General features: G+C 38.2%; 1 protein-coding gene across 4 annotated transcripts in view; it reads left to right on the top strand.

The window, feature by feature from the left end:
- The window catches only part of Nfia (nuclear factor I A), a 356,002-nt gene that overhangs the window by 221,154 nt on the left and 108,173 nt on the right, over positions 1-26,675 (top strand). For all 4 annotated transcript variants that reach the window (XM_076860285.2, XM_076860282.2, XM_076860283.2 and 1 more), the window contains one exon: positions 12,459-12,533. In XM_076860285.2, coding sequence (XP_076716400.1) covers positions 12,459-12,533 — 75 coding nt within the window. The remainder of the gene's footprint in view (positions 1-12,458; positions 12,534-26,675) is intronic.

The raw sequence follows: 26,675 nt of genomic DNA, 5'->3' as shown, positions 1-26,675 counted from the left end.
GTTTATGTAGTACTCAGGATGGACCTCAGATATACTGGGCAAGTGATCTACCACTGAGCTACATCTTTTTAAATAAGTTTGTGTCACTTGCTTTAGATATTTTTACTAAAAATACACTCAAATTCTGTTATCAATATTTTGATTTATACACACAACTTTTATTTGAATATCAACATTATTTAGCAATCCATGTCAAAAAACATGATTATTCCTGAATGTTTTTTTCTATGAAAAATCCTCTATCTGATTCAAGATCTAAGATATAGGGAAAATATTTATAATTTATAATATCTGTCATTTTTTGGATATATTCTGTTCTAGGTTCTTTATTAGTACTTTATTTATTTTGTTATAGATGGACACAATGCCTTTATTTTATTCATTTATTTTTATGTGGTGCTGAGGATCGAACCCAGTGCCTCCCATGTGCAAGACAGGTGCTCAACCACTGAGACACAGCCCCACCCCTTTATTAGTATTTTTAATGTACTATCTCATTAATCCTAAGAACCAGTTTTATGAGGTAGGTACAGATGTTAGTGCAATTTTGTAAATGGGGAAATCTGGACTGAGGATCCTTAAGATTCTAATGTTCATAATATTTCTTCTCCTAGTTTATTATATGAAAATAATAATACCTTGAAACTGTGATTTTTTTTGAATGATTAAATAAATGAACATTTGTCGTATTGATCCCTTTACAAGAGAAAAGACAAATACATTGCAGGCTTATCCCAATTTATATTTAGCCCAGAATGGTGGCATTTTGTTTGTTTGTTTGTTTGTTTTCTAATCACAAACTAATAAAAGCTATGAAATGTTATGTTTGATAATTACATCTTTAAATTAGGTGTATGATTTACATAAATTCAAAGCTAATTCTGGAGAAGTTTGATAAGTGAGGCAAAACTAACTTCATTTTAAGTAGTTTCACAAGCAAGGTAATGGACACTGGCAGGTTTGCATCTCAGTTGCAAGCTGACACTTTGAGGGAATGTTCTTAGCAAAACACTCACTTCAACGGAAATTAGGTCAGCCTTCTGGAACATTTATCATGTGTACCTGTCACCAGCAAGACCCAGTCCTTAAAGTGAGCTGAGATCACAAGCAGTGATCATTCTGCCCTAAGCTACAAAGAACACTCCAAACCAATAGTTTCACAAATATGTGAGTTTGGCAGAAGCTCCCATGAAACTGAAGCCAACACCCATATAGTTGCTCTGGGAATTGAATGCCTTAATACTCTGTTTATAGAATTTTGAAACAGCAAATGGATTTGGTCTGTTCTGAAAAAACAACCTGTCTCGTGGCATGTTTGAAATAACATCTAGAGTTGCTATAGAAGGATGTAAGCAGATGACCCAAGTCTGACTGGAAGATAGTTTTACCAGCTTCAGTTTATCCCTTACCACTTGGCCAGGTTGGCTTTTGCCCCACTCAGGTTATTATTTGCATAAAGAAAAGAGGCCACCTTCTACTGAAGCCAAGTAGGTGCTAGTTTGACATAGAAACTAGAATAATTAGCAAAATATAGAGCTAGAAGAGTTAGCAAAATCCAGAGCAGTGGAAGGTAAGATATAGTGTATGGTAAAACCAAAACAACATAAATGAGTCATAACCCCAAGTCCTTTCTGTAACCATGTCATCATTCTGGTGGTTTCAGAGCGATGTCAGTAAGCTTGGGGATCCTATGTAAAGTGAAAGGGCATCTGCGTCAGTACATGCACATCAGTACAAGGAATATAGTTCATTGAGAGCTTATGGATTGAAATGACCACATTTACCAAGCAGCCACATCTCTGTATCTACTAGGTTAAGTTACCTTAACTTTGAAGGAAGTAATTAATCATCTTTTTCATATGTTCTTGTTTGGTGAGCACCCCTAAATACTTAATAAAAATTGATAATGTATATATGAAGTTGACTGAAGAAAAAAGTGAAATCATTACATGTTTGTGTAGTAGCAAGACTCTACCTTAATATCTTAAAAAGAAAGAAACGAGTGAATGGATAAGCATACAGTGTTTATTCATCCTACATATACTGAGGATCTGCCATATGTTATAATCTAGGCAAATGGTCATGTTGGAAAGATGAGAGGGATATAGTTCCTACTTTCAATAAGTCTTCATTTGAACTCTTTGTGTGTGTGTGTGTCTGTCTGTCTGTCTGTGTCAGATCCTTTAAAAAATAATGATACTGTGTATGAAATACCCAGTAGAGTTTATTTTAAAATTCAGAGAAAGAATTCAAAAACGTGAAGAAATTTGTCTTGAAAAGTAACATGGAAAATGAGATTTTGCTTATAACTATGTTCTTAAGAAAGATGGAGCTGTTTTGTATGAAAGTCCAGAAGGTTGGAGGGGCTGAGGAGAGGTATACAAGGAATCTATCATCATTTCTTGCTGGAAGAATTTTGTTAAAAGAAAAAAAAAAAAAACCCACCAACTTTCAGGATCACACTCTATTAAGCCAGGACCAGGAAACAATTTCTAATCAGCACTCTGATCTGGCCAGAGATTGTGCAGTCTTTTGTACCAGGCCTCAGATCTGTATTCTCTATTCACACATGCTCACTTCCAGCTGTTGTCATTGAAATCCCACATAATCTTCCAAGGTCGAAGGGCAGTCACCCATGGCTGCTGCAGTTAAAAGGTTATGCTGATTTCTGTTGTCAAATATTGGCCCTTTTCTCTTCCAATCACTGCCATTCTACTTCTTTTTAACAAGAAAAATCCAGCGAGAATTGCATTACATGACTTTAAAGTCTTAAAAGTGTTCTTCCATTGTGCTAACACGACATGGCCCGAACAGTCTAATTCATTCTGTTATATTTCACAAAGAATTTTCTGGTACCTTTAAAATACTCTGTGTTTGTGCTAGACGGGCAAACATCAAAGTATTGTGGCCTACATCATTTGTGACTTGCCATAGTTTCTACAGAAATGTATAATATAGAATCTATAATGAACAGTGTGAATTATGCATCAGTAAGTAATTGCAGAGTAAGTGAGCAAAAAGCAAATAACCAAAAAGACGAAAGGCCTTTGCATTTTGTGCCTTAAGTTATTAACTGATTTTACATATACCTACATGTATATATATATGTATGTATTCACGTATATGTATATATATATATACTTTATATGTGTGTGTGTGTGTGTATATCCTATATATTTAGTTCTTTTCTGTAGTGTTGGGAACGTAATTGAAAGTATTTTTTTTAAATGTATTGCTTTAGTCCATCAATGATTTTTTTTCCCTGCTTGGTGAGCCAAAATCACTGTTAAGTGTCTTAAAATTAGCACATGGCCTCTGGTCATCTTCTTTCCTTGTCATTACATGTGTCCTCAGGTGGTTTAGCAAGCAGGGCTCTGTTAGTGGTTTAACAGTCATGTGAATTAAGCCTAAAAAGAAAGAAAGCAGCAGTGGGCCATTAAGGTTTTTTGCTGTTTTACATCCATGAACCAGGGTGCCCTCGGGTAATCCAGTTTCATGTCTGTTTCATTTAAGGTAAACAGTTTCTGATGTAGTCAGGGAATAAATTTCCTTATTTTTTTTCCTCCAGTATATGTAAGGGTTTATGGCAGAATCTAAAGCTATGAAAAATGGTTTGATCCATCTGTAGGATACCAGTTGTTACTGTCCAAGTTTATAGAAAATTTTGATTCAGAACATAATTATAACATTGCTTTAAAAACCACTTTTATTTCAAAACTAGGTTAACTAAAAAGTAATTTTTAAGTTTATAGTGCATTGAAAATTATCAAAATTAACCTTTAAAAGACTAAACTTATAAAATACTGATCATACTATGTTAATATAGCTCTTCTAACGTGATGATAAAATTTCTCTGTTGTAATGGTTTATTTGAAAACAATTCCCCAAAGTAAATGCTTCTGTGTGCTTCTACAATGCCAATATGTAGTTGGGTCTACTTATAGAATAACCTATTTCTATTTGTAGTTCAAATAATAAATGCATGTTTCTATGATACATTAAAATAAGATAAAATTTATTTTGTACATACACATATATTGTATAAAGAGAACTAAATATCTCCATGTTAATACTAATTCTACCATCCTCTGTGTGACCTTAATCAAGTCACTTAATCTCTCTTTGCTTAAACTTCCCTTTTAGAACATCATGATTTTGCCAACCACACAGTTGCAGTAAGAATTAGGGCTAATGTGGTTAAAATGCTTAGCAGGATGCCAAATACATAGTTAATGCTGAATAAATTATACTTTTGATGAAAATTAATACTACACAGAGAAGTTCTACAGATATATTTTTAAATGTGTTGCTTCAGTCCACCAACGATTATTATATGGACTATTCCATATAACTCAGATAGGAGCCTAACTTTAGGGTGCCTGCCATTTGGCTTGATCCATTTTCTAATGTGAATCTGTTAAGGGTGGCAAGGGAAGATGTGGATAATGCTTGGGCTATACATTAAAAGCGTTGATCAATTCCATGGGTTCAGGTTCCACTTTCCCCCAGCACATTAAGCCAAATGGGGAAAAGAGGAAAAGGAGCAATACAAACCATGTGCTGCAAAACTTGTGCCCAAAAAGGCATTATCCCTGTCAGATTATTGAAGAAGTAGTGACCTAAGCTTTAGTAAGGAAGTTTGTATATTGCAGGAATTCTCAGAGGCTTTAAAATGTAAAAGTTCCTTGTCATTTTTCCAAGAGTGAGTGAGATAATATTTTCCAAATTTATCTTATTCTGGAAATTCTCAGATTTTACACACACACACTCACACACACACACACACACACACACACACACACACATCTACTTGCATATTTGTTTTTTGGTTTTGTTTTAAATGGAGAATTTCAGGGGACTATTCCATAGAACTTGGAGACACTGATATGAAACCTGATATAGAAGGAACATATCAGAAAAACATGAAGAAAAGAAGTTAGAACATTTTGACTTTAACAGATAAAGTATTCATTTGGGTCACATTAGAAGATAATGTTCAAAAGGTATATTCCAGGCTAGATTTTTTCTAAACTTAATTCTCAAGGAACATGATTGGGTGGCTTTTTTTTTTTTTTTCCAAATTAAAGCCACCCACCCATACTTCTTCTACCATCTAGTAAATTAAAGTGTGAAGATCCCTGGCAGGCATTACAAATCTATATGCCTATGAGCATCTCATAGATTATTTAAATAAGTGAAATAGAATAAAACGGGAATGTGGTAAATTTTGCTCATGTTCAGTTGAAAAGTGTTCCTGTGCAACAATTTTATAGCTAGTAAGTACTGAGTTAGTCAAGCAAAATATGTTTACAGACTGGTATGAACCTATAAGCTGCTAATTTGTGACTTTAGAATCAAAAGGGAAAAGTTAGTTGTGATGTTTGTTAATATAAGTGCTAAGCTACTATAGCAAAAAAGCAAACAAATACATATATCTGAATATTTACTTAAATGTAATAAAAATTTAAAAGTACATCAAAAACCTTTTTTTATTTTTTTTGTTTGTCAGCACTGGGGATTGAACTCAAAGATGCTCTACCCCTGAGCTATATCTATTTTATGCTTTACTTTGAGACAGAGTCTTGCTAAATAACTGAGGGTCTTACTTGCTAAGGTGCTGAGACAGGCCTCAAACTTGGAATCCTCCTGCCTCAGCCTCCAAAATTGCTGGGATTACAGGCTATGCCTCCACTCCCAGTGAAAATATATTTTTCTTTACATTAATACTTCCAAATGAGCAGCCTGAGTTGCTGGGGTGATTCTATTCTATGCTGTCACTCAGGGTCCCAGGTTCCTTCTGCCTTATTGCTCTGCTACCCCATGGGCACTGCCTTTGCCTGCATGGTTGAAAGTGCAGCTCATGAAAAGGAAGAGAGGGTTTTGGGGGTGGTGAATTTTCTTTCAGGTGTGAAGTGGGTAGAAGTTGATTGTATTTGATTTCTAGTTATGGCCACACCTAGTTTGAAGACAGGCTGGGAAGTACATTTTTTAACTGCCTACCATGGGTACGTGTGAACAACCAGCACACCTGGCACACAGGATATTATAATAGTCTTTGTTAGTTTCTAATGTTTTTCTATAAAGTTATTGTAAAAAGACACAATTTTACATAAACACATTACTGAAAATCTTGGCATGAATATCTTTCTTGACTGCAGATACAAGGACCTGAGAGTAAGAACCTGTGTTAATTCTTATATCCCCAGGACCTAGGAGGATGCTGACCTCATTGCAGACGTTCGAGAAGTGTTTGTTGGGTGAAAACAGTAAACCAAATATTGACTGTCTAGAAATGGCAGAAATTGCTGAATGAGAAATGATGGCAAAACCAACCAACCCAAAACACAGATGAGGTGTCTGCATTGAGTGATAGTAAATGAGTAGCTAGGAAACTGGGGAGCAGCAGTCTAGCCAGGTAAACAAGGGAGGAAGTGGTGAAGAGAACAAGGGTGTGAGGACCCACGAGACCTACTTCTCCACCCTCTTTGGCCCCGTTCTCTTTTCAGCGGTGAGGACATTATTTTCATAGTGGTGACAATTCCTTAATGTGTTCTGATGAAGCAGGATAACAATCGTAACCATATCACAGATGCATTTGTAACAGTCCATTTGTTCATCTGATAAACTGAAAACACTTCATCCATATGATTAGTTGAAAAATATCATGGTTTTGTTCTACAAATTCTTGGGCAATTCTCTATGACTTCCTAGATAGATATAGAAATAGTTCAGCATTCTTGTCAGTCCAACACCATAGGTCAATCTTTTCATGTTTACTGTAAACAGACCACCAAATGATTTTTTTCTCCATCATCATAAAGGTTAATCTCAGAAACAGAATATATATGAATTTTTTTATTATTCCTATGTTCTTTTTTTTTAGTAGATGTCTGAATTCTCTACATTTTTAATATAAGGAATTATTCTAAAAATAAGAAATATCTTAAGTGTCACCAGTGAATGGAAAAATCATTTAGTCAGTACATAATCACAAATCAAACCAAAAATTTAGCATTGTTTCTTCATGAATCAGCAGAAACATATTCCCATTAATCCCTAAAAATCCTGTTTTCTAGGACATTCCAGATTGAGAGCACAAAAGTCACATGTCTCTATATAGGCTAGCTAATAATATTTTACATCATGCCTTCAAGGGCACCAGATAAGGATACCTCAAATCACTCATCTGAAATCACTGAACGAATATTTATTCCCCACCTAGAACAAGGCATTGAGCTGGGCCCTATGGACAGTATAAGATAATGAGCCGTAACCCTGCCTTCCTGGTTTGTTGAAGGAGTGGAGATGAGACGTGTGAACAAGTAATTGTCAAGGTAGAAAGAAGCTAGTGACATAAAATAAGTAGAGTGGAAGTCCTCCACAACTTTACATTATTTATTGAGCACATCTAAAATATACTGACCTGAGAAAGAGGGAAGATAAGGAACCACATTCCTTTAGGTGGCTTAGAAGCCACTGGGGACTTTACAGGAGAAATCAAGATCCCAAGGAGGAGCTTGAGTCTTTTCTTTAGAACGACGAGAACGCAAGGTCTGGGAGGCCTAATAAGCCCAGGGCCTGCTCCTCCAAGGCAATGCAGAAACCCAGTAGAATATACGTGGTGCAAGAAGGAGGGAGCCCTTTTTCAGAACAGCCAGGCACACAGCATGGAAAGGCCCAGTCTTGGGCAGGTTTTTCACTAGTGACAGAACCTCACTTCCCAAGGGGAAAAGAGGAGAGAGAGAGAGAGAGAGAGAGAAAAGAGAGATGTCCTATTTGATGAAATGACCTGGGTATTGCAGTTCACCTACATCCATTAAGCAGATGAGATTTGATGACTTGGAGTTGAGAGCCCCATGGCTTCCTAACAGTAAAATCAAACATACCACCCTGAGTTTAAACTCTCCTCCTCAGACACAAAATTAGCTCTGGGGTGGGCATGTAGTCCAGAGATCTACCGCTTGCCCAGCATGTGCAGGGCCCTGGGTTTGGTCTCTAACCTGGCAAAAAACAAAAACAAAATTAACTCTGCATAGTGGGCACTCCAACTTTGTTTAATGGCCAGTGCTCTGGATGTTTTGTTCCCAGCTGTCTCTTCCCCGACCTTTGAACAGTTCTGCAAGGTTACCTGTCTCTCTGCAAATCTAGCTTTTTCCTTTCTTGCCTGTTAAAAGGTAGATAGATGTTCAGCCCCCCCACCCTGCCCCCCACCCTCTGTGAAATGAGATTTGGTTCCCATGTAATGACATTTTCCATAATAACTGCTGATATCATCGTGGCACAGAAAGCTGCTTTTCCTAACTACCCATGAAAGAATTTAGCTTTTTACATCTCTGCCTCTCCCAGAATGTCTCCTCTCTCCCCACTGAGTGTGACTGACTCAGGGCATTGAACTTGTACTCTAATTGGGAATTCATTGAACAAGACTTCAGTGAATGAACTTTTTAGCCATTTTATATAAAATGGAAAAGGATCTGCTTCACATTGCAATCTCCTATACAATTGCTCCTGAACGGGCAGTTCAGAATACAGAGAGATCATCCAGCACTCTGGCTTTTCAATGAAGGCATACTTAACAAAAGTATATGTTTGTGCTCATTTCTGAGAGGCCCTATTCAAAATGTAAATCTTAGGACCTTTTGGAAATGTTTAATCAGCTTTCTAACTGAGGATCTTTTAATGCTAATAACATCTAAATTCTCAACTGCTTGAATTTACCTTTTCATTTTCCTTTCCACTTTTCTCTCACTTTGCAATAAAAGAGAGCAACCAGATTAGTGTAATTTCCCTGAAAGTCATTTTTATGCTTTGGTTTGTGTCAGTGAGAATGAAATATTAATCTGCTCAGGTTTGCTTAGTAACTATGTTAGCCACATCACTTTTTCCATCATTTCTTAGGTTTCACATCTCATGGCTGCCTTTTTACAGAGTTCATCAGTAGGTTTCCAAATAATTGGTGAAGGGACAAAACCAGTTTTGCAGTCACTTAAAGCTATGTGGATGGTTCAACCAGACCCTTTGTCTGGGACAAATTATAAACTGCCCCACACTCTCTGATAATTTGATAATACTGTAAAGATGTGGTTACATCAGCACTTGTGAAATTCTTGTACTCTAATTTTAGTTTTTCTGATCATGAACCACACATATGTCTTACCTTGGGAGTTGCACACATTCTGCTAAGATACCTTGCAGAGACAGGTTCCCAGTAGAAGAAAGAGGACATTATTTTTGCAGTGACTTTCTCAGGATCACACAATATCCTAGCTTAAGTATAAGGCTAGAAGTTTCTTTCTTTCTTTTTTTTTTCTTTTGGCTATAATGCCCATCAAATAATGCTACCCTTTAACTCTGTGTGTACTTAATCTTCCAAAACTGTGAACCATAACTATAACAATAGAACATTCCCAGGCATCATTGAAACCCATGGCACCTTCTTGACCAGAAGCTTCACCTAAACACATTGTCTTTCCTGCCCTGGTCCTGTTTAGTTGAAGGCAAGATTTGCATGGCTGATTGTCATAGTTTTACAATTCAGATTGGCTCAATATAAGTTGGACCATTTGGATAGAATGTCCAATGGATATTTAGATTTATGGATCTGGAACCCAGAAGAGAGATCATGGCAAAAGATAAAGATTGGAGCATCCTTGGCCAGAGAGTCATTCACTCATTCAGCAAATGTTCACTAACTACTTTGTCTTAGGCATAAAACATACAGTGGTGAAAAATCAAACATTAATCTAGTTTCCATGACTATCACAGTCTAAACTGATTGCTGATGTCATACGAGTAGGTAAAACAATTTAGTAACACACATAGACACACACACACACACACACACACACACACACACGCACGCACACAGAGATGAACACAGACCTTGGAGAATACCAACATTTAAGAGATGGACCAAAGAAAAGAGGCACCCAGGTGAGGGTGAGTTTGAATGGTTGAGTACAAGGGCTCCTCCGCCCAAGTCCTTGTATCAAACTCAACTTAGTCTTTGAAATACATTCCTTGCCTGTTTGGTGGCAGAATTAAGGTAACTGTGTTTATATTCACTTGATACAAAAAATTCTTCTTAATTCTTTCTTAAAATAAGGGATTTCAGAGGTTGGAACTGAAACAAGTATCAACCCGTTAGTCAAGTAAAGAAGAAAGAGATGAGCAAGGGCTAGAGACAAAACTAGATCTTTACTCAGCTATGAATTTCTTTGTTATATGTGTTTTAAGTCAACTTTAGTGGACATTGTGACTGGATTTCCTTTGTTATGATCTCTGGGATAAATGTGATCTTAACAATGTCCTAAAAAGAAAGAGGTGTTATGGTTTATTTTGCTAAGACCTCTTTAGGGAATTTAAAAAAATTTATTATCTTTTTTTATTTCTCAGTTCTCTTAATCCAAGAGGCAGACCTCAGGCATTTACCAAATAAAAGCCAGCCAAATGCCTGGATGTGAGTTATTTTGACTGATGAAACTTATTAGAAAATTTAAGGTGAAATTTTGCCATTTTATTATAAAGAAGTTTAAAATTATTCCATATTCTAAAAATTAGAGCTGTTGTAGTCAAAGTGCCAGATATAAGGCTAAGTTCACTGCTCAGTGGAGTGGCAGAGCACTTGCCCAGAGGCATGAGACCCTGGGGGGATCCCAGCAACACACACACACACCACACACACACACACACACACACACAGTGTGTGCTTGATATAAATGTTAAATGGAATTTTTCCTTTAAATCTGAGCAAAAATCTTCCTTACATACAAAAATACCATAAAAAGCAGAAGAAGAACTCATAGATCCATTTATAATCCTTCAAAACATGATAATTTTTTTCACATTAATGTGCCTGATAGTTCATAAATTTATTGGTATGTAAACTGTGCCATAGGTAAACTTGCTTCTTCTAAGTAATATAGAAAATCTTTTATTAAAAATTCACTTTTTAGGGACTAGGGTTATGGCTCAGTGGCAGATTGCTTGCCTCGTACATGTGAGGCCCTGGGTTCAGTCCTTAGCACCACATATAAATAAACAAATAAAATAAAGATATTGTGGGTTTGTGGCTGGGACTCAGTGGTAGAATACTCACCTCACATATGTGAGGCTCTGGGTTCGATCCTCAGCACCACATAAAAAATAAGTAGATAAATAAAATAAAGGTATTGTGTCCATCTAAAACTAAAAAAAAAAATTATTCACTTTTTAGTTAAGGATTGTTATATTTTCAGATTGGTCTATTTTCTTATGTTGAATTTCTAAAATGTATGTTTCTTATGGCCAAAACAGCTATTTCAAGAATCCTTTGCCAACAAGTTCTTCTCTGAGCCAGATTTTAAGCAAGTAAAGATTAAGCTGACCTCACAGATTGATCTCTCAAATAGAATTCTACCTCTGAGAGACTCTTAGAATCAGAAACTTTTATTAGAGGCACAGAGTGAAACTACATGCCATAGAATATGGGTTTCTTGCCATTTTTATCTTTTATATTTTTGAATATACCATAAAATTATATAATTGATAGACATAATATCAGGTATTTCAAAGGAAATTAATTACACTCAGCAAAAATGAAGCAGACTACCAGGCATGGTGTGACATGCCTGTAATCCCAGCGGCTCAGGAGGCTGAAGCAGTAGGATTGCAAGTTCAAAGCCAGCCTTAGCAATTTTAGCAAGGCCTTAAGCAACTTAATGAGACCATGTCTCTCAATAAAATATGAAAAAGGGCTGAGAATGTGGCTCATTGGTTAAGCACTTCTGGGTTTAAGCCCTAGTCCCCAAAACAAAACAAAAAAAGAAGAAAGACACAAAATATAAAGATGAAACAGTTTTGAACCATTTTATTTCTTTTCACAAAAAGCATCAACTCTTATTCTCTAAACAAATCTGAATTTTTATTTGTGCACAAAATAATTGTTTTTGGTATTATGTGGTTTAAGCTTGCTTTTTCCATCCTGGCTTTAAAAAAAATTCTCCCTTTAGTACCTCTAGAAATGAAAGGAACATCCTTAGATCTTATTTGATTTAAGTGAATGGATAACTAATCTTGATCAGATGTTTCTGGAGAGAATAATGTTTCACAACTGTTCTAGAACTTGGCTGTCCTAACTGATCCTTAGGTATGCTGTTTCATCCCAATTGTTCAGTCCTCAGGGGTCACCCACGGGCACCATTTCTCTTAAATTGTCTTGATGAAGATTTCCTGCTGAGTTTTTTTAACCATCTCAAAAATCACCCAGTTGTTGTGTCATAGCTTTCCACAACCTCCAGATTCAAACCAAAAGCCAGCTTCATAACCAAATGACTGTGCCCACCCACATGAACTAACCAGGCAGCCGTGTATGAGATTAGGCAGCCCATTTCTTAATCATAATGAAAGTAATATTTAGAGTTTTGTTGTCAAATGTCTTCTATTTATGACTTTGTTTTCTTTTGTTTTTGTTTCCGCAGGACATTTGGGCTTCCAGGACAGTTTTGTCACATCAGGTGTTTTCAGTGTGACTGAGCTAGTAAGAGTGTCACAGAGTAAGTATAATTCTGCTTTGATTTGGCACAGATTTGCCTTGAGTTTGTGTTTACTTTCTGTCTAGGCTCCTAGAGACATAAAAATCTTTGAGAACCCACTTTTTGTTCTTCTCATTATAAGAATTTTGCCTTGCAGTGTGTTGGTAAGCCCTTGTTTTAAGTCAGGAAAATATTTTTAATGTGAGGCATTATGGGGAAGGACTGAAATTTTACGGATTCCCCAGTATATAATACAAACATAATTTTTTAAAAATTCTGAATCTTCCCTGGTTTCTAAGAACTTCTGCATTTTAAAAGAATTTGTTTCTGACCTTTAAACAATGCTAATGCCTTCAGTATGAATGACAGAATACAGCATGATCATTACCAGTTTGTCAATAATGACTAACAACAGTGAGTGAAGAGAACCTGTCACCACTCTGGTCTGTTGATCAAAGGCTATTGATTGTTATTTTACTAATACATAATCCAGACAGTCCAAGAAAAGTGTAGGAATCCATCTGTCTGTCCCTGTCACACACATATATACACATTTGCCAAGTTGAATTCCCTCAAGAACATCTCTTTCTTTCTATTTAAAAGCATGCCTATGCTGGGTGTGGTGGTATACACTTGTAGTCCCAGCAACTCAGAAGGCTGAGGCAGGAGGACCACAAGTTCAGAGCAAGCCTCAACAACTTAGGGAGGCTCTAGGTAACTTGGAGATACCTGTCTCAAAATAAAAAATAAAAAAAAGGCTGAGTATGGGGTTCAGTGGTTAAGCACCCCTGTGTTCAATCCCCAATACCAAAATAAATAAAAATAAAAAAAATAAAAGCATGCCTACAACGACTATGATACTCTAGGTCCCAATAGGGAAAAATATCCAATATTAATAACTTCCCCCCCACACACACCTAATTGAAAATACCTCTTGTAGATAAAATTAACACAGTTGAAATTGCTTTCAATTGATATCAAGTCCTTTGTGGAATGAGGTAGAGTGAGCATACATTTTTTTTTTTAAACCAGGGATTAAACTCAGGGGCACTCAACCACTGAGTCATATCTGTAGCCCAATTTTGTATTTTATTTAGAGACAGGGTCTCACTGGGTTGCTTGGCACCTCACTGTTGCTGAGGCTGGCTTTGAACTCATGATCCTCCTGTCTCAGCCTCGCAAGCTGTTAGGATTACAGATGTACGCCACCATACCTGTCAAGCATACATACTTTTATTTCAAGTTCCTATCCCTTATTCACTGTGTTACAGGATGGTAAGATTGTCCAAATAAGCCAATCAACTCCATAATAAGACTTCAGGTCAGGCAAGTCAAGCCATCTTGATCTTTCAAACCCAGATTCTGTTTTTTCTTATTTTAGTCATTCCTAGACTGGAAGAGTCTTAAGAGTCAGAAGGTGGGATAGAGCATGGTCGCAGAGGAGAATCCAAGACTGTTGAGCATTTACTGTCTGCCAGGCACTGTGCTAGACCTTTATGTATATTGCAGAAGTTAATTCTTGCAATAAACTTGTCAGATATGAAATTGCCTCCATTTTTACAGATGAGCTAAGTTGAGGATCTATTTAAAGTCATTTACCTGAATCAAACAGTAGGTGAATGCTTTTAGGAAATGCTGGAATCTGTACTCTTAGTCTGGTTCAAGGGAACTTGAAAAACTTACTGTGTGAGTCTAGACACTAGGGGGAAGATAACTACAGGTGTTAGAATTCAGGGGCCTAGGAACTCCCAGACTGATACTGAGGTGTTCCAGTGGAGGAAAATCAGAGTCCTAGGGAATGAGACATTCAGAGCAGCAGGTTAGCACTTGAGACAGAGAAGTTGCAGCCGTCTTACTGAAGTATGCTTAAAGTACCCACCAGGTAAGTAGAGACAAGGTTGCTTTGTTAAAGTGGAGGGAATATGTACCTACTTATCACACATCTGATTAGCTAGCTCTTTGTCATAGACAAATAACAATGCATGTGTATGTGTATTTTAACTTTAAAAGATTCTTGAAAATGACTAATATTCTACATTTTTCTTATAAGTTTAATAATACAATGTAAAGAGCATACCTGTCATCGTAGCATTATAGGAAGATACATTTATTGAGTCCTTACCAAGATCCAAATATTAAAGAGTTAAAAGATCCTTTTGACTCTTTAGATTGGAGCACTAGACCATTTTATTCTTCCCTGGCTGCTGTCATGCTTACATTTAGTCTGCATTACCATTGATTTGCTCAGGCCTAGGATTGTAGAAGGTCCACTCTGCTCAGAATAATCCCCAGCATCTCATCCTTCTTCTACTTCCTGTGCTTCCCTTTCAGGTTGTATTTCCCAAAGTGTGTCAGTACATGCTTAGACCTCCATTCAGTCTAAGATAACATGGTTGCCAAGTGAATTCTAAACCTGCCTTTACGATTGCCAGAGGGTTTGAACAGACCTGGGATTGAATTTGCAGAGGGACCTGGATTTGTTTCCTGTCCCCATGTAGGTTTTGTAGCTGATGCCTGGCATCCTGAACATCCTTCAGCTCCTGCTTCTCAGTTCTGCACACTGCTGTGTAATCGCTCTGGGAATCACTCACACATGGCCTTGTGCTGACAGAAACTGTTTGGCAAGAATGGGACGGGGCTGTGTCAGCTAAATCATGGCTTCAGGCCAAACTGGTCAATTGTATCCCAGAGACCCCCTCTTCCTTGTAGATCTTTAATCTAGGTTTGTCAGGGTATATTTTACAAATTGCCTTGGTTGCTGGGATAGGGATCCTCGAGCTCATGTTTCCTCGCCTACACACCTTTTTGAAAGACTTAGCACTCAAGCCATGTGAGAGTGTTGGGATCTTTAACCACTCCTCACAGCACTGCCCTCTGCCTTCAGCACCCACATTGGAAGAGCTGAGCTTCCATTTCAGAGCTGCTAGTGGACACATTTTTCAGAAGCGTAGGGCTGAGGTACATTCTGCATCCTCGAAATAGAAACTAATTGGCACATAAGTTGATTAAACCCATGATGGTAGTCCTGTTTGGAACATGATGCTATATCAATATGAAAAACTATAGTTGCTAGCATTTCTCAAATGCACACCAGGTGCCAGGCATCATGCTAAGCACTTGATAAACACTCACTCATTCAATCCTTGCACGGTTGGTGTCAATGTCCCTTTTTACAGGTGAAGGAGACCGTGATGCTCAAGAGGTTAAGCATCTCACCCTTTTACTTTGCTGAACTCAGCTGGCTGACTGCAGGCATTTTTGTCATGACCTCTCCTATAACTGCATTACAGAACTAAATAGAATCCAGTGAGTCTGTGCTTTTATTGAGTAATCAGTTCTGAATGAGTTGATAAACTTTTAGTTTATTAACTTGTACATTTCAAAAAGACGGTTAAAGTTATTTTTATGTGAACCAAAACATCTAAAATAATTAATATTTTTTCCTGGATATGTTTTTTAGGTATGATTTTGTTTTTGATGAATAGATTTTATATTGTTTAATTTTGTTTTCAGTGCTGGGGAATCAAACCCCAGGGCTTTGTGCATGGTAGGCAAGCACTCTACTACTGAGCTAAGTCCCCAGCCTTGACTTTATATTTTTTAGAGCTGTTTTTTGAGGTTTATAGTTTTAGGTTAACAGAAATTCCTTATATCCCCCCAACAATTCCCCCTAAGAACTTTCAGTAGTATGGTCTATATCTTATAAATGATGAGTCAATATTAACACATAAATAAAAACCAAAACCCACAGTTGTACATTAGGGTTCACTTTTGTGCTTTTCTTCACGTACCTTCTACCAGTCTCAACAAATGTATAGGGATGTGTATCCACTGTTACAGTATCAGGGGCAATACTTTCACTGTCCCCAAAATGCCATGCTCCACCTTTTCATGTTAACCATCTTTTAATTCTCTCTGGAGTTTTGCCTTTCACCTGGATGTTGTCAGTGGCCTTAATGTCTTGGAGTTTCTTCCACTGTGCTGCCAATTTCTTAACCTCCTCTTGTGTCTCCCAGCCCCATCCATTCCTTCACCCCTAATCCCAGCTAAAATCGCTTTACCTTGAAACATTCTTTCTACTTAGTATTCAGTTTTACATTTGAAAATATAAATATTTACTTTCCCCAGGTTTCCAGTTAGTTTCTGTTTTTAACTTTCCTCCTTTTAACTGTAATAGAGGAGGAAGGTGCTATTTCAGTATTTCCTCATGAGGACTCTGAAATAACCATGTGCCAAGTTTGCTGTTTGTAATAGTGTTACTACCAAGGTGGCAATGGCAGAGAAGGCTCTTGGTTTAGCCTCACAGATTCAGAGGTGAGGACCAGGCAGCCAGGGTGCTTGACGTTAAACTGTATCCATCAGGATTCCTGCTGGTTGACAGAAGCTACCCGGCTCACCCCTGCCTTCTGCCCACCACCCTTTAATTTTTGATATTATCATCTAAAGTCCATGAAAGGCATAAAAAGGAGAGATCTGTTACTGCCACAAAGAAAGTCCCACAGAATAAAAATAACTCTGTATTTGTCCTTTGCTTTCTTTCTCCCTTTGTGGAAAGGCCATCAGACACTAGATCTGGTTGCTTTATTACCTTTCCCCTTGGGAGGGGAGAATTCAGACCACTGGACGTGGTGCCAGAGGGAGGGGAGGAGAGGTGGTGCGTGCTAGCAGCGAGGTTCAGAATCACTCCTGTTGTTTTAGCATAATACTGGGAGGAAGGAGACAGGAACCATCTGTTGAGATGGCTCTTACATGATGCTGCATCCTCTAACAAAGCCTTCTAGAGGCATTTTCAGATTGGTCTCTTTCCCTCAAGTTGCTACAAAGAGCTCACTCTGCTCGCTGCTAAGTCATGCCGCTTAGAGAGCTCTCAGCTCTTTTGTTTATTTTGCAGCCAGTGTTTTCCTCAAAGTATGTGCTCTGAGGCTGTCAAATACCCCTGCTAGTATGAACTCAGAAAGTTCTCCCCAAAACTCCACTCCTTATTCCCATTTCCTTCTAAAGTGCTGACTCTATTTTACTTGAAGTTGGTGGAGTGACTCTGAAACCTTAAATACTTCACTGGAAAAGAGGAAAACCACAAATACACACAGGCCATTGTGACTCTGGCCTGGTGTGTTCTAATTTTCTAGCAGTGGTTTGTATACCCAAACTGGCTGCAAGGGTTAAGTAAACTTCGTGGCTAAGGATGACTTCATAGCCCTGGAATTTTGAAAAGCTGGGGATTCTCAGTACACTGTGGCCAGCCTTAGCGTCTTTGGGTGTGAAAACCACTCTCAGTTACCCAGACTGATTTTTGGTTCCTGTTGCACTGCTGCAGAATCTATTAAAATCCAGCAGCTGAATTGTCCTGGCTCTGCCACAAAGCCTGGCTGCTGGGTGGACTTCAGGATTCCCGAGTTGTTTGTCAATGAGAGTGGAAGTGAATGGAACCAGGCATATGCCTCAGCCTGGCATGAGGTGGCACCCTAGTGGCTGTTTTCTGCCTTGGAAATGTGCACTCTGGATTTTCACACAGGAATCGTCATGAAAATCCAAATGCTGTACATTTTAACAATTCCTTCTTAAATCTCTAAGTCCTTGGCGTGTCTTCAAGGGTCCATATCCACACACGTAGATTTTCAGGCCAGCAGCTTAATGATTGGCCATGGTCTAGCCTGACATGATGGTGTGGCTGAAGCAGAGTGAACTTGGCTGCAAGGTACAGTAAGAAAATGAAACTCTTTGGTAGGAACAAGCCCAAACTTGAAAATACAAAATGTTCTTACACAGAAGACCTAAGGAGGAAATGGGTCTCAGATAAGAAATTCCAGACATCCGGTCCTCTGGGGGTGCCATTTAAATATTTGCAGTACTTTAGATCTTTATTAAAGGGGGATAGATTTGAAACTTTCTTGTCTGAGTAAGTGGCCCACTGGTTCTCCTCTGTTAAGTAACACGGTAGCTGTGAATTGTGGCATGGAAATTAATTTTAAAATAATTTGTATTCTTAAGCAAGATTTTCTTTTGAATGAAACCATTTGGGTTTGAGCATTAAAGGAAGAAACAAAAAGATGATAATAAAAGATAGACTGCAGCCCTAGCACGAACAGTTGCTGTGACCTTGCCTTTTGTCTGCCATTACACAATTCAATGGCAGTCCACTCAAACTATGCTCTCGATCAATATCCTATTAAAGCAGCACAAAAAGTCTCCATAAACTTAGTGGTTAGCTATGTTTATAAATGGAACTCGGCATAATTAGATGGTCAATAGCAGGCTCTACTAGTAATTTTAAAATGAACATAACACATTTTGTCTCTGTAGAAGTCAGTGACACCTCTTCTCTTCTGGAATGAGGGTATGGTGTATAGCACACAAAAGGGTGGATAACCCTTTAAAAAAGTATGATGTTTATCTCCAGTATACAGTTTTTAAAATACTGATTGGCGATATATATATATAATTTTTTTTGCATTTTTCCTGTCCAAACCACCTTATTCTGAATATATTATGGCATTGCAACTGTTTCATTTTCTACTTTTAGTTAACCCCTCATAAAGAGATACAATAATAAATGTTGCCACACTCTTAGAAGGAAAAACATCAGTCTGACTGGCTTAATTGAGTGAGTTTCCTTTACTATAATTCAATAAATTTTCAAAATAAATATTGAAGTTAAATTAGTTCAGAAGAATGTTTTGTTGTATGATTTTTTCCTTGACATATTTGGGATGAATATTTGGCTAGTCAAGCTGGCAGCCAATGGAATGGCCTGGCAGTAATGGATCATTACATCAAACTACCCTTTCTTCTGAGTTTCGGCTCACAATACGGGTGGCCAAACATGATTTCTCCTCTCCTGCCCTCCTCACCCATGGAGAATGAGAGGCAGCCACACCCTTAGGCTGATGCTGTCTTCAGCTGACTTGGCCCTGCCAACTGAAATGTGCATGATTCCTGTGCTGGATAGGAGCCTGGCCATTGTGTCATGGGCCACTGTACTGGCTGAAATTAGAAGTAGGGCAGGAAGGAGCTCATGGCGTCAGCAGGGCTTCTGGTGATGCTGTTCATGAAGGTCTGGTTCTTTTGTTACCCTTGTACTCCTACCACCTTTCTGGTTAAAGCCGGCAGTGAAGGTTCTCACGGCAGGATTTGAGGGCTTTTTGTTCTCTGTTCTCTGTTCTCAGCTAAAGCTCCCATTAAATCGACTAGACTGTGAACACTCTTATTATAAAGATTTGACCTAGGGAAAAGCAAACACACGATACCTGATGAACACACAAATTGGTTGTCATGGCGTCTATTTCTATGTTCATCTATTTCTAATCTTTTCCAAGTAATCCATTGTTTATGCTTCCTATGTATAACTTATAAAGTCCATATTCAAGATGGCAGCATGGTATCACAAGATAGTTCAGGATATAGAGTCAGGGATCAAACATTACCATTTATGAACTACACAACTTTGGATAATATTTAACTCCTTGAGCTGTGTCCTCCTCATAGGTTATAATCATTTAGTTAATCAAAGCATATTCAAGTCTCAACTGAGTGAGGAGAATAAGTCTGCCTGCTGAAATAGTAATAACTCTCAGGAGTGTTATATGGATTAAGTAAGAAATTATCTAGTGTCTGATGTATTGTAGATGCTCAATAATGGCAACTACTGTGACCATTCCTGATTGAAACTTCTGCCCCTAATATTTCACTGTGTGCTCAGAGCAGATCCTTGAGCAGACCACTGCCAGCATTATTATTAAAAATATGTCTGCATATAAATTAAAAAAGAACAGTTTTAGTATTATGTTCTAATAGTTGATATATTTAGAAAAAGACATCATAGTGACCCCTTCAGAGCTAATAATTGTAATAGAACAAGAGCATGCCAATCCTACCCTTCATCTGCCCCTACATCTGCTGTGGGAAGCCAGAAAATTCTTATTCTTCACATTTTTATCCAGTGCCTTTATTTCAGCATTATTTTGGAAGCTACTCTCCAAGGGTTTCTATTCGGTAACAAAGTACTTTAAAATTCTCAATCTAATACTGACACAATTTTATCTTTCTGAAATGGCCTTCCAGGTTTTCACTATTTGTATCAGAGTTGTAAAAATAGTACTTAATTCTAAAGTATTTAAAATTTCTCTTTTACTCATATTATGAACAATAATTCTGGAGGTTATTACTGACAAAGTGCTTTCTAGTAAACCTAGATGTGATTTAAGTGTGATTTAAAAATTAAAACAGTTCTTCTTGAAAATGCTGAAAAATGATTATTTTTGTAGACAGTTGGATTACTATGTTGTTGGGAAGGGGGGGGCTCTGTTGTTATAGTTTGTTTCCTAATAGCTAATAGTCAGATAGTCCCCAGTGTATTCTTGGCAAAGGGGCTCATGGGTAGATGCCCTTCCCTGGTTTATAGATCATCATGGTGAAAAGACATCTTAGGCCATCAAATCCATACCCTTTCAGGGAAGACTGAATCCCGTGGCTAAGGCTATATTCTATACTAAACGGGTACTACATTTGACCTCAACCAAAAGCCGAGATGAGATGATACTCTAAAATGCAGAAAATCAATTTCAGTCCCAAAGGCAGAAGCCACTAATGCAGGAGATCACTCAGCATTGCTCACCCCTCCGTGACTGCTCCACTAGACCAAGTGTCAGGGCCCTATGTCCAGTGGAGCACTAGCTGACACTTCTCACACCGAAGACCCATAAAAACAAAGAAGTGAGAAGGAGGAGGATGGCATAGAACTTTTGCCACTTAGGTGGTGGGAGATAATTATTTTTCTATTTGAATGTCATTCAATTCCTCTGCCTAGTAGTTCATGACAAAGAAAAGACAGGAAGACCAGATATATTGTTTTTATCCCTTTTTCTTTGGGCAGATAATGAAGTAAATACCTGCATTAAAATCCCTGTTCTGTTACTTATTTAGCTGCATGTTATTGATCACGTTACTAAACCTCACAGCTGATTTTTCTTATTTGTAAGTGATAATAATACAAATACATATTCCATAGGGGCATTGTGAGGATGAAATGAGATCACTCAAGTAAGACACCTAGTACATTGCCTGTCATGGAACCAAAGGTCAATAAGTATTAATTCTTAGCTATGTTTCATTAACAAGCTCATATGATTGTAGTTCAATTGAACAAACATTTGTTGCACGTGTAATATATGAAGCGACCTATGCTGTGTGCTGAGAGGAATATAGAAGGAAGCAGGAGAAAGTTCTTTCCTCTAGGGCACATATCTAAGTTTCTTGAGACCCAAGACTGAGCTTTCTTTATGGCAATAAAGTGCCTGACTATGCCTGGTTTACAAATTAAACTCACAATAATTATCTGTCAAAGATAAACCAACTTCATGATGTGGAGTGGGGCAGAAGAGGGTATTAGTGAATTGTTCTCATTTTAATAAAATGGAAATATTTTATCAAAATAACAATTACTCCCTCTTCCCCTCCTGGCAAAACACACACACACACACACACACACACACACACATTCACTCCTGGTGTCCACAAGTTGTAGTTGTATGAACATGGTGGTCTGTGTTAGCAGATGCCTTCATGGGGTTAAAAACATTCTGCTGACTTTTGCACCTAATGTTACATTTCATAAAAAGCATTGCTTAAATCTTTTAATAGCAGGCAAGCTCATTTTCACAAGAGGGAAATCCATGTTTTAGTTCAGTGTATTTCTTTTATGTTCCTGTTTGGAAAACCGTACTCCTAGCCCACATTTGGTCAGATCTTTTAGAAAGCAAGGGTAGAAAGAGGAGATCAGCACAGGGTTTACAGATCAGAAATCTGCTTGGCAAAGGAGTTACTGAAGACTGTGGCGTAGAAGCTGCAGAGAAAGTACCTTTATGATTGATTTCCATTCAAGTCAGACTGACTGCAGTGTGGTCATTTTTCTAACCCATAACTGCTCACACTGCAGCAGTCTGCTATCTGCAGGGTGTCTGAATTATAGCAGTCTATGTCCGTGTTACCTCTTACACAAATTACTTACACTGGTTTCTTTTTCCATGCAAATTCATCAGTTTTACAGCCCCTTGTAGCCACAGTCAGGAAACTCTGGCAGAGAACACAAATTGATAAAATGAGTTAATTTTACTATACTTTTTTTTTTCCCTTTCTAAAAGCCCTCTCTCATAAGCAGTGTTCAGGAAGCATATTACAGTAAAAGGAAGATAACAAAGGAGTTGGATTTTCTTGCCATAAATTACTTTCCAAGTTAATTCCCTTTAACGATGATTCCAGATTTGCTTGAGTTTTCATAGCATTGTGTATTTTACAACTATGCCTTTGATGGAAAGAACAAGTATTTTCCCATGTTCACTCCTATTGTGCCAATGACATGGACTTTCTTACAAGATCTTTGCCACCGGAATGCAAAACAACACTAAATTGTTCTGGGCCCATAGAACTCTGTGCTGCCGTTGGACTCCCCACCCCCATCCCTGCCAGGCTCAAAGCACAAGCTTTCAATGAATGTCTTAAATTATGTAATCAGAAGAAAAACACACTTCAATTTTTTTTTTGCAGTTATTTTTTAAGTTGGAAATTGAATGCTAGACCTTGATAGTCTTCCTGAGGAAGGGATCTGTTACCATTATTTCATATTATTTAATGGCCATGGAGATTTGAGGGATGGACAGTGATGATGGTTATTCTCTAAAATGTAAACCCCACAAGGGCAGGAGTTTTCATATATCTTGTCTACTGGCGTATCTTGAGCTTCTGGAACCATGCCTGGGCCTTTGAAAGTGCTTCATGCATATGCATTGAATCCTATTGAATGCAGCCCAAGAGGACAGGTGCCATTAGCAATAAGCTGGACACAATAGTCATTTAGTTAATGCTCCCAGATGATTCCTGTTGGACAAGTTATAAACCCAGTGCACATCATCTCCCAGGCAGTGTAACTTGAAAATTTGGATAGAATTTTTCTTCCATTGTCCTCTGTTTCCAACAATGCAAGCCTGAGCAGATTGTCTCTGGTGGATGGCAGAAGTTCAATAACCACAACCTTATCCAGCTACTAATGTGTACAGAGGAGCGGGTCATTAAGAGGGTTGGCTACTAAAGTAACCCCTCTCTTCCAATAGCCCACATTACTATAATGATTCCTTAATAGCAAACCATTTATTAAGAAATGACACAGAATGTTCTACTGACAACAGGAGGGGGATGCATGACTAGAAATAACATCTAAAGATACAATTTCCAAAAGTTAACCTTTTAAGAAAAACTCCTTGGTGGAACTTCAGGCCAGAATCACTGCAGTAATGCTTAAGAAATGTGGAGCTCGTCCTCACTCCTTATACCCATTTGTAGAACTCTGAGTATCATTTTTTCATGGTTTAAGGTTTAGGGGGGCAAAAGAGGAGAATAACTATTTACTTTCCTTAATTCAAAGCATATTTATTGATCATCAACTGTGTACACAAAACTGCAGTGAGCTGTTTAGGAACACAAAAGCAGCTTCAGGATCTGTAAGATTAAAGGTCATGTGGTATGGCCTCTGACCTCATGACCTGGGAAAGTTGCTTAGCCTCTTTTTGACCCAGTTCCTTCCTAGTGGTGGTCGAAGGATTAAATGGGTTGATATACTCAAAATTTTAGTCTAGCATCTGGCCTATAACTGGCACTTAATAAATTGCCATGGTGATGATGGTAACAGTGGTGGGTGATGGTGACAATGGTATTTTTTCATGTTTATCATAATTACTGTTAGAATTATGAGACCTAAGAGTTTCAATGACTTAACCAAATTATGTAGGGGATTACTGGCAAGCATGGGACTGTACACAATCTCTCACAGTACCAGACTAGCACTTTGTTTTAATCCCGCATGTCTATCTTTAGAGCCTTCAAAATGCAAACCACTCTACTTAGGAAGAAAATATTACATCTGAGAGTTTTAAAAATGATAAAGCCTATCACCAAGTGCCAATGCAGCAAAATCAGATTTCACAATGTATGGGAGAACAGGATGAAACTTTTGCAGTCAGTCCAGTCCTTCCTTACTGTCCCCATGTTCAATTGGCAGAGTCCACATAATCTCTATAACCACCAGAAGGTAGTTAGTTGTTAGCCACAGAAGTCTAATGTGATATCCTGGACAGCCAGAAGTTAACTGACACTGGACAAGTCATTTAACTCTTCACAAATTTTATGAGTTCGCTAATTTTGCAAAAAGAGGATAAAATACCACTATGAGCTAAGAAGTGCATTGTTTTACATACATCTTATTGATATATTTGTTAAAACAATACAATCATTTATTTATGTCCTTTCAGAGTGTACAGTTAGGAACAAGTCTTTTAGGCCTGCTGACTATCTGGAGGCAGTATCAGATATCTATCGTAAAAAAAGTCTATTGTCTTTCTGGACAGCATAGATTAGGCCTCCCTTCCCTCTCACCAGGATGCCTGCATCAATATTCCCTTCTTCTAGAACCTTTAGCCTTTTTCATGCTTTCTGTATACTGTTGCTACTGCTCCTCACATTCAACCATTACTATATACCTGCTCAGAAACTGTCATGGATTCCACAGATCATGCACTCTACTTCCTATCTCCAAACTTATGCTTCGTCATTTTACCTAGAAAGTCTCTCCTATCTCCTGTCTGTCTCTAAATCTGCACACCTTCAAAGGCTTTGGATAAATGCCCAGTCTTCCCAGCGTCAACCGGTTTCTGATCTCACAAGCCAGTGGGATCAGTGATTCCTCTGAATTTTCCCAACACATTCTTTGCATTTCTCCTGTGAGATGTAGCATGTCCAACGTTGTGTTAGATATTCAGGTATTACTTCAGTGTTCCACTTAGTCGTAAACATTTCAGGGACTGAGACACCATAGGCCTTTTTTATTATCTTAAGTTGAAGACAATTTTTATATAGAAGAGTCAGTGTGATGCAGTAGGAAAGGCCCTGGGCAGACATCCTTAAATTATAACATGGACTCCCTTTTGCTTTTCTGTAACAGAGGGCAAGTTATTTAACCTCAGTCTGAGGCTTAGTTCTCTTGATTTAGAAAATGTACTTTCCTGAGAAGGTTGTTTTGAGGATTCAATTTAGTAGTAAATAAAGTGCCCATCAAAATGTGGCCTTACAGGTACTCAGAGAAGCCTGCCTGCAGCTACCTCTGGAATGCATGACCCATCAGAGGCTCTTTCTCCTATTTCCAGGTTGGAGACACTGAGAATGCCAAGCCCAGTGCAGGGACACTCTGACAGGGACTCCTACCCTCAGGTGTGAGTCTTCTCTTTGGTGGAACGGTGTCACTGAGTCAAAATCCATCCCAGTGGGCTGACCCTCCACATGACATCTACACAAAGGCAGCAACAGGGCTATGTTCCCTTGTGTAGACCCTTGAAGAAGGCAAAGTTGTGTCTGTGTATTGGTAGGGTTACTTAACCCAGGTTGTGAAACTCAGTCTCATTTCAGAAACTTAGTGATGTTTTAAAATTCAAGACATGCACAGACCAGTTTGCCAAGCTCTCAGTTACCCGCCAGCAACCCAGTAGGCAGTTTGGGCAGTAGCACCACGCTGCTGGGCCACCTAGTGCCATTTCCTGCGTTACCATTACAGTGCACTAAGTGGCTCACAGGAAGTAAAGACAGGGAAAAGCTAAGGAGCACTTATGTGGGCATACTGGATTTTTTCATCTGTCTGAGATAGGCCTACCATATTTACATTGCATTTTTGTTCCTTCACCTATTCACATGTTTAAAAGATAATTGAAAGAAAAGAACCTTTTCTAGGGTAGGTAAGGAGTTTAATAGAAGTGCTGCTGATGTTCACCACTAGGTAGAGGGCTTCAAATTTCCCCCCTTAGACCATGTCAGACCTTCTCTCTCACATCTCACTCTTTCTTTCTCCTTCCAAGAGCCAGGTTGTAGAAGATCTTGTTATCCCCTCCACACTTGGGAATGAAGCAGCTTCTCCACCCAGATGAAGCCTCAGCTCCACTATGAAATTTGTGAAAATCTAAGTACAGGACTTTGTCACTGAGGGGCTTTGTCCCCGATTCTTTGTTAGTTAAGGAGAGGTGTGACTCTCTGGGTTCCAGGAGGCTCAGGGCAGTCACAAAACAAACATAAAATGCCATGAGCTAGAATAGGAATTTATTAAAATGAATTTAATATACAAAGACAATT

This window comes from Callospermophilus lateralis, chromosome 7 (genome assembly GCF_048772815.1).
Source record: "Callospermophilus lateralis isolate mCalLat2 chromosome 7, mCalLat2.hap1, whole genome shotgun sequence".
Taxonomy (NCBI): Eukaryota; Metazoa; Chordata; class Mammalia; order Rodentia; family Sciuridae; genus Callospermophilus; species Callospermophilus lateralis.
This window is presented reverse-complemented; position numbering and strand designations above follow the sequence as displayed.